At 39.0% G+C, this 9,249-nt stretch overlaps 1 protein-coding gene across 3 annotated transcripts; it reads right to left on the reverse strand.

Moving 5' to 3' along the window:
* Positions 1–2,464: 2,464 nt before the first annotated feature.
* tekt2 (tektin 2) lies at positions 2,465–8,802 on the reverse strand. 3 transcript variants are annotated; one of them, XM_088090204.1, is made up of 10 exons: positions 8,553–8,802; positions 7,223–7,395; positions 6,951–7,076; positions 6,078–6,283; positions 5,857–6,000; positions 5,291–5,405; positions 3,921–4,028; positions 3,595–3,738; positions 3,432–3,511; positions 2,465–2,709 (listed from the first exon to the last, which is right to left on the reverse strand). In XM_088090204.1, exons 2-10 carry the CDS (start codon positions 7,376–7,378, stop codon positions 2,505–2,507), a joined length of 1,284 nt encoding a protein of 427 aa, XP_087946330.1. In that variant the 5' UTR covers positions 7,379–7,395; positions 8,553–8,802; the 3' UTR covers positions 2,465–2,504. The 3 variants fall into 3 exon arrangements, with proteins under 3 accessions (XP_087946330.1, XP_042363048.2, XP_042363049.2); XM_042507114.2 differs by having other exon boundaries at positions 7,223–7,382; positions 8,553–8,800; XM_042507115.2 differs by lacking the exon at positions 8,553–8,802 and having other exon boundaries at positions 7,223–8,378.
* Positions 8,803–9,249: the final 447 nt, after the last annotated feature.

Genomic DNA, 9,249 nt, shown 5'->3' on the forward strand with positions numbered 1-9,249 from the left:
TGACAGAGGTGCAGATAAGGAGACGCATCCACTCATGCAGAAGTAGGGGGGCATTTAGCAGGCACCAGGCTGCCTTAATTGCCCTCTCAGTGGAGGGCAACAGACAGATAGCATCTGGGCTCTTAAGTGAAATGATTCAGAATAATTAGGCGTGTCAGGAAGCACATGGTTGTCCCCGTACGGCCGAGGTTGTTTAGTGAAGTCGTAAATGTGCTGAAGTTGATGGTCAATGCGAGGACAGGATGGGTTGGGCTTGGGGAAACTTGTTTGTGGCATGATGGCTCTTCTCACGGTTTTATGGCAGAAAATGAGTCCTTTATTGTATGTGTGTGTGTGTTTGTGTGTGTGTGTGAGTGTGGGAGAGGAGTGGGTGTGCCATGCTTAAAGCTTTGGGTGAAGAAAATGGAGCAGAAAATCATTGAGGCTTGTTGCAGAGGCATTTTATGAGCAGGAGGACGGATACCAAGAAACGTTTTTCCAAGAAAAGACCTGCAGCAGTTCAAAACATGGCTGCTAGTTGTTTGAATAGTCTATTGATCCACTGCTCAGAATTAATGTGTGCATACTCTTCTGATATCCTGCAGTAATGAATGCATATATACATTTTTTATTAGCTGAAGTGCAAGAGACATTAGTACAGCCTTCATTCACTTCTCATTTCTTACCCTTTTGTTTTTAGGAAGCTTTCAAACATGAGAGCAAATAAATTAGTCCCAGCTAAATTGTCAATAAGAGAATACAGGGCAGTGAAAGTCATTAGAGTTACTGTCTCAGTAATCAATTTGGTACATATTAAAAAAAACCCTCCAAAATATCACAGTTAATTCTATTGTTCTTTTCTCTTCTAAATCTTGAATTTTGCATATTTGCTAACATATAAAGAACCAAACTCTTACACTGGCACTTTGCAATTTCTAGACTGCTTGGCAGCAGCAGGAACAAGTTAATTTGGTGAACTTGTAAGCCAACAATTGCTTATGTACACATCCAACAGACATGCAACAACCCTAGGCAGGTTTCTATTAATCCTCAAATTTTGCAAATTGAAAGTGCAAACATAAAATGTGCCTGATGGAAACATGCCAGTTTAAAAAAAACAATCCTATTTATTGTAAAAAAGCTATTATGCTCACATAAGGTGGTATTTCAGGTGATTCGAAAAAGCTATATTTAGCAAAACTGCAATGAAAACTTTTTTGAGTTTGCGTTTTTGGGTAACATGATTTACAACAAAGCGGATCATCTCGAAGTTTTGAATCCACAATTCCTTAATGAAATCGTGGACTATCATCTCCCAGAAATCCCTAATCATGGCGGCTCCCACAATTAAGGGGCTTGCCTTCCCATAACACGCCTACGACGCCTTCAAATGTAAATAATGAGGGCTAGTGCGGTGGCTGCAATAGAAATAAACCTGCTAGTGTTTTGAACACCCATCACCATGCTTCTTGGAATGTTTTTGTGAGAGGAGAGAGTTTTCGGGAAAAATTTTCACCCCTCCCACAAATGATCTCTTTCATTTTATCACATTGTCCTTTGATGCATTGTTATTGTGAGAATATTGACTATATCTGCTTTAATTAGAACAAAATTACAAGATTTTTAAAAAACAAATGTATTGGTTTGATAAAACTCTGACTTTTGTAAGTTATATTAGTTGGGTAGAAATTCTAACTTATCCATCCAACTGTCCAATAAGGTCTCAAGGCAGACATACAGCTGTATTACACTGTGATTTACCGCTGAAGATCTTTCCTTCTAAACTTTCACAGACCTTCTCTGTCTAAATCCTCATAAAAATGCAGCGACTGACACACTCACACGTCCATTTGAAGACATTACAACTGAAGCAGGTGAGAGTTATGGGGGTTTATTGTCTAAGGCACCGTGTTTATTGCCTGTTTACCAGATATTTTATCTAAACCGCGCATACATGAGTCATTATCACCGTCTTCATGCCCCAAACGGCGTCTGTTGTTCAAACAATATGACAAGGCCAAACAAAGCTAATGGCCAATAAAAGTACCAACCTTACCAGACATGAACGTGAGCAATTTCATCTGTGAATTTTGTACGCAATCACAAGACAACCTCACAAACATAAATACACCAAGAACTATCTTCATGATTAAATGTTTAATAAAGACACGAGGAAGCAAGCATATAATCCGCATTTTAAGCATAATTTGAATTGAGTTTTTTTCTCTGTGAAACTTATATAGACACAAACATTACAACTAAAAGCAAATTTATCACACAAAATAAGGCGTTAACAAGCCAGGAGAATATCTTTTTGCAAGAGGTTCACAGTTCCTATTTAAATAAATTATTATTTTTTTCTTTTTTTAAGTGCTTTGTTCTTGAGCACTAACGAGGATGATTATTTCATTAAGAATTTAATGTGTGGACAAATCACTGGCTACAGACTTAAAAACATGAAGACAAAGTTAAAGGTGAATGGACCGTCGAGTTTTGTCTCTTCCCTTCAAAATTCAGATCTCATGTTACTGAGCGAGCAGCTGCAGGTTGCTCCTGCCGCTGGAGTTTGCGAGCGGGACCAGCAGCACCGGGGCTTTCTCAGTGCAGGAGGGTGTCGTGAGGCGAGTACGGGTGTTCATGCTTCGTTGTTCCAGAGACAGGGCTTCATGTTTTCTGGAAAGATCCTGCAGCATACGGCTGTGATGGAGCTTCATCTTCTGCAGAGAGTGTCTGAGCGAGCATGAGAAGAGAGAAACAAGCAGGGGAAAGGTCTGGAGTGATTTCTTTTCTTTCTTGTACTCAAAACACTAATCTTTGTTATTTTGGATCCAATAATAATAAATGTATTTATAGCACTGTCCAAAGAGATTTTACAAAGTGCTTCACAAGATATTAAATAAAACTGATAAATGAAGCAAGAGTAAAAACTATGAGGTAATTATGAAATAATAAAGTGATAAAAACAAATATATATATATACATATAGGTGTATAATTTTTTGTATTTAAACACTGGGAATTGTTTTGTACTTTTAGTATACATAAGGACCAAGAGTGCATAAAAAAAAGTGCCAGTGGAAGACACCCCACACCCCTGACAGAGGTCCTAGCTAAGCCCCTAATGTCCTAAAATCCAAGAAATGTCCTAAAATTCTAGAAATGTCCTAAAATTGGATAAACGTGCTAAAATCAGAGAGAGAAATGTCCAGAACTCAGAGAAATCTCCTAAAATTGTAGAAACATGTATTGGCTGGTTGAGTATCCTCGCTTTAGTGACAATAACTGCTCAAAGTGAGACTTTTTGAGGCTAACGATGCTTATGTTTGGTGTTAGTGGGACAGGTGGAGCATGTACCCATGCCTTGCCAAAAAACATATTTTGCTGATGAAACTGGCAAATAAAAATGTGGATAACATATGAGATAAATTTCAAAGGAGCAAAACTGTGACTCACTGAGCCTCAGAAAGCTTCTGTTTCAGAGCTGTGATTGTGGCCTCCAGCTGATGGACTTCATCAATGAGGCCGTGCTGCACCTGCACACAAACAGGAAGGAAAAGATCCATCAGAACAAAACCTCCTGATGTTTTTCTTAATCGCTAAATAGTTTTATTCACACCTCATCTCTGCACAGGTCCATGCCAGGTCTGCTGGTCCTGTTCTCCAGTCTGGTGTGAGCCAGTTTCAGTGAGGCCGTCTTCACCTGAAGGTCTGCGTCCAGTCCGTAAATGTCGCTCTCCATTTCTGCCATTTCATCTTCAGTCTACAGGTACATGTACATTGTAAACAACAATCTCTTCACTGGTAGGAACATTGCTGGATTAAAACTTCCAGTAACTTCTGCAGGGTAATAATAACTTCCATTACTGGATTAAAACTGCTGTAATCCCTGCATGCTTAATTTCAAATCCACAGTCCACAAAAATTAAAATCTGTACATCTCACAGTTCTTATTTGCCACTCCAGCTCATCGCGGGCCTGCTCTTCATGGTGATTGCGCTTACGGAGAGCAAACTCGGTGGCCCTGCGCTGAGTGTCTAACTCGTTCTGGAGCTAAGAAATAGAGAATAGAGAAGCAATCAATTGTAAATGTGCCATTTCTTACTCTGTTGATCACAGGAGAAATGAGAGCAAGATTAGTGCACAATATTCCCAGATAGTTAAGAGAACCACAGAGAGAAATATGAATTAATTGCAATTCCTGAATCAATACTTGTTTTGTATTCAGTCCTGAGCTTAATGCTTTTGCTTTTGTATTAAAGAAGTTATTATAGCCACAGTTGGTAACCGTAGACATGGAAAATAATGACACCGCTGCACTTTTAAATGGCTCATTTCACTTTAAAAATCTCCCAGATGGAGCAGTTGACAAGACAAAAATAACATTCACCTTGTGTCAAAAAGAATTTAAATATCACCAAAGTACCTCAGGTTTGAGCTTCCACCTATGAGCGAAGCTCACAGGTGCAGCTAATCAGACTGATGTCAGCAGGCACCGGCACTGCCAAAGCCAGCAAACACTACTTTGGAGTGTGCAAATTGCCACAAACCTTTGGATGAAACTAAACTGAAAAAGTAAAAGTACAGTGCTGCTAATTGTGTGGCAGCTGGCTGCAGACCAGTCAGCTCTGTGGAAGATTTTGGTCTAAGGGACGTCCTCAGGCTGGCATGTTGTGACTAGTCATATACCAGATGTTGCAGGGAACAACAGTTTCATGTATACAGGACCTATATGAATCAGAGAAAGCAACTAAACTGGAGCTCCCGAAAATTGCAAATTTATTTACATTCATCTGATTCCCAATCAAGACAATCTGGTAAGAATTGCTTTATCTTGTCATTATGAACTTCAAAATAGTTTTGAAATGCAAAATAATGGAATTTTAAACTTGTTATTTGAAAAATGAAGTAAATGAAGCAGAAAATGCATGAAAAAAAGGTTCCTCGTGGCATTTCTCCCTTTATATGTTTTCAGAAACATATTTTAGTGTACTGTTTAGCTGCAAAATGAGAAAGTTTGCTCTGGCCGCTATTTTTCAAACAGTAGAGCCAAAACCAAACTCCAGCTCCTGGAGCAAACGCTGTATTCTTGCAAATGTCATTTGAATAATGTGGAGGAGGCATAAACATGATTTTATTTCAGATTATCTGTCTAATGTACCACTGCCAGGATAAAGTGAAAGTTTCAGCAAATATGACAAGGTTTTCCATAAAACTCTAGTTTTGGGTAACACTGTCTTATATAAATAACTTATCTGCACATTATGTGCCATGCAGAGTTTGCACAACAAATATAACCTTTAGATGATACACACCTGGGCTACGGTGAGACTCATGTCCTCCCTCATTTGCTGGGACACCTGCATGGCCTCCTGGGCACGAGCCACATTATACTGGCTGAACTGGACCCACTCCTGGGGGGTGCAGGAACTACAAAAACGACATGTCAGCATTTTAGTTAATCAGGCTTATAACAGAGAAATTGAAAAGGGCATTATTCTTCTGTATTGTGCTTAAAGGAATCTAAGAGTTAAAATGTTTTCATCTGTCAAACAGTGTTTTGCAAAGCAATTCAAATGCAGTCCTAAATTTCTAAAAAAAAAAAAACAACCCACATTTGCACATTCTTTACTGTGCATGTGTATTACCATATTTAAATTACTGTGCAGTAATTACTGTTCTGTCTCTTCCTCTTTTTCTGTCAATAACAATGGAAATATGCAGGTCAATTATTTTTCAATAACTGATGGAGAAAGGGTGGGATTTAATTGGTTTGCACTTCTTGTGTGTTTGTGTAAGTTTATATGTTCACTCTTTCCTTTTTATACATATTTAAAATTTCAGTTCAGTTATTTCATGCACACCCTCATCCCGAGATTACCCTGATGGTATGCGAGTTGGGTTGGTCTTCAGGGAGATCTGAGGTGACTTTATTGTAAGTGACAGGCAGGACATATCAATGTCCAGGGCGTCCATCTTGTTCTGGATATCAGCGGTCAGCTGGTGCCGAGCCTCCTGCAAAACACTGAAGGAGACCAAAGAAAGGTGGTCAGAGATTAAACGTTAAATAGTCCCCGTGCAAAACACCAGAGTGTCTCTTACCACAGTTGCTCAAAGGCCTTGTCTATGTGCTGCTGCAGAACTTGTTGCACTCTTTCAATCAGCTCCACTTCTTTTTTCAGCTGCTCGTCAACGGGGTCAGTGGCGAGCTCGTACCCTCGCCGTCCATCCCTCAGCGTCACGCATTCGCTGCCGACCTCCAGGGGAACTGCAGTTGCAGCCAGGGCCTGTTCGGTTTTCTCTTTGGACTGTCCACAAAATAACATCGAGGCTGAGGTCACTTCACTGTCAGACTCAAGCAGCGCCTGCACGCTCAGAGGTAGGATATTTAATTACAGAAGGGAAAGCCAATTTAAAATTTAAATTGAACAATTCTAAGAATATTAACAGGGTACCTGCGAGGTCCTAAAAGTCTTTAAAAGCCTTGAATTTAATATTCTCAGATTTAATGCCTTAAAGGGTCTCAAATTCATCAACAAAGTCTTACATTTCTTTAATAAAGGTCTCATTTTTTTTACTTGATGTTGCTTGTGACGTGTCCTGCTGTGATTGAATAATGATTAATGCAACAAATGAATATCTTTTACATTTTAATGTTGCTGGAAACTCAATTATTTGGTAACTTATTTCTATTTTTATGTCTTATTTCTAATAATCTGCACTGATTTTGCATTACATCCTTTAGACGTTTGCCAGTATGGCCTTGAATTGGCATTCAATTTCATTCTATGTGGCATTAAAATGGTCTGAAAGGTTCTTAAATTTAACTTTGGGAACTTTGGGGGTACCCTGATAAAAGGAAACAACTCACACAGGTATGAAAGTATATCTGAAATTAAAATGGGCTGACATCTTTGTACTTTATATACAAAATGAGATAAACTCAGAAGATTCAAAAGTTCTTGGACAAATCACCAGCGTCAGAGCCTCCATCTCTTCATCCACTTTCTGTGCGCAGGTTTCTAACGCCTCTTTCCACCGGGAAACATCCCACAGCCGCTCACTCAACCTGCGAGAGGTGTCGATTTCATCCCAGGTTGTCTGCAGAGAAAAGACGGAAGAAAATAACTGAGGGGAGGTTGGACTTTCAAAGGTATGTGTGGACCATGTGTGCATGGTGTGATGGGATATTCTCCGTCCTGTAGAGTGACTCTGACTGTTTAGGCATCTTAAAAACATGAACCAACTTTGCAGGTGGTCTCGTTGCGTAGTGACCTCCCGTCCTGCCGGATCACATTAGAAACATATCGCTCATGCTGTGCTGTGGCAGACAGTTGGTGGTTGTTGCTGTTCCACTCTGACACACTGTGACGCAGGCCGGGCTTTGCAGGCAGTGCAGACATCTCACTGTTGAAACATACTGAAACAGTAAACTCACACAGAGGTGATGTCAGTCCAACAGAGCTTCTACAACTTCTTCACAAAGAGACAGTGAGAGCAGTCAATAACATGGACTTGTTTCTAACATTCTTTCACATTCTCTTTCACTTTCTATCATTCACAGCTGAGTTTCTATAAAGTATCTATAAAGTATAAAGTATATGGCCTTGAACAGTAAAAGTCTGAACACATTGTCATAACCTCTGCACCGTCTGAGTGACCCAGAAAAAAACAAAGTTAATGGATGAGCAATATGTTCAAAGTGCACTATGGGAAAGTACCTGTGGTTAAGTGCTAGACTTAAATTGAGTATTTCTGCTGTAATATTTCATATTTGCACTTTTCTATAGTTCTCCTAAAGGAAATAATATGTGATGTGATGCATTAGTTAGTGGCTACACTGTGGTCAATCAGGCAATTTCAGATTAAGCTTTTACAAACATTTGATTAACTTAAACATAGATAAGTTTCTATAGTTAAAAGTATCCAACATTGTATTATTGTAGTTAATCTTGAGACATGATAGTAGACCCCAAGATGAATAGTTGTAGGACTAGCTTTGGGACACAGCTTATGGGGATCCTGTCAAATAACCAACCACTCGGACATTCAAGATTGCTTATAATATTGCTTTAAAATATATTGTTTAATATTTTATCACTTTTTTAAGTGACTCAGATGTGAGTATTGTGCTATATTAATATAATTTCATTTTTATTGATTTATCTTGTATTATTTATTTATTTATAACACAAGTTTGAATGCAGGAGGAATAGCAAAAAACATGTAGGCAAATGAATGTATGAATTTTTCAAATTGGCGTAATTCCCCTTCACTAGGACGTTTGACGTGTGCTTGTCAGACACTGGTGTCAACCTGTGACAGAAATATGGAAATGACAGACATAACGTAGGAAAGAGCAAACGACTTAAACCAGCAAAGAGGACTTTCCATAAAACGGCTCACTGGACTGAGGCCGAGGTGACAAGGCCATACATTTCAGGCTGCAGTCACTGCCAACTTATCGCTGCGGTTAACAAAGTTTAAATGTAAACACCGTGACGAGTTTAAAAAAATCAAACTGTAAAGTTTCTTTACATCAAACTGTAAAGTTTCTTTACATCAAGCTATACTCACCAGAGTTCTAGAATGTTCAGATAGAAGGCGCGTGCTGGTTCTTCTGGACCAGGTTACCTATGGCAACAAGTCGGCTACTCGAGCGTCTCCAGGCAACGAGCTGACACAACGTTCGAGCGGAATTCTTCAATGATTAATAAACGGTGACGAGTTCACACCGTCATTCTGTGACACCACCTGCCACCCAGAAACGTCAATAACGATCTGTTTTTCATCCGTGATGATGTCGGACACTTTAAAACCGGGAGAGCAGCAACATCTGTGACCCGTCAGATCCCGTGACCCAGTACCAGAACCACTGAAAATATCGCTTTGTAAAATGTTAAGCCTTTCGGGTCAGGGTTTGGGGTGTGGATAACCAGGGACACTAGGGGGGTCCAAGCTTTTCTAAACTTTACATATTAATGATAAAGTGTGATGAGGAAAATATTAATAGCTGTTGGTAATTAAAAAACAAATGCTATCATTAAAAAAAATTATTGACCTGAGTTGTAAAAATAGTTAAAAGCAGGATATGTATGTATGTATTTCCACAGTGGTAGAATGTAATTTAATACATTTGTTAAAGTATAAGTATGTGACAAATTATTAGATCTGGGTTTAAAAAATATAATAAGGCCTATTCTTGTTTTTTGAATAATATATATAGCGGATATATTAAGATATGGGGCTATTAAGAAAACTTTCGGGGGCCTAA

The sequence above is a fragment of the Plectropomus leopardus genome, chromosome 17 (assembly GCF_026936395.1).
Source record: "Plectropomus leopardus strain MGB_pleo_1.0 chromosome 17, ASM2693639v1, whole genome shotgun sequence".
Lineage (NCBI taxonomy): Eukaryota > Metazoa > Chordata > Actinopteri > Perciformes > Serranidae > Plectropomus > Plectropomus leopardus.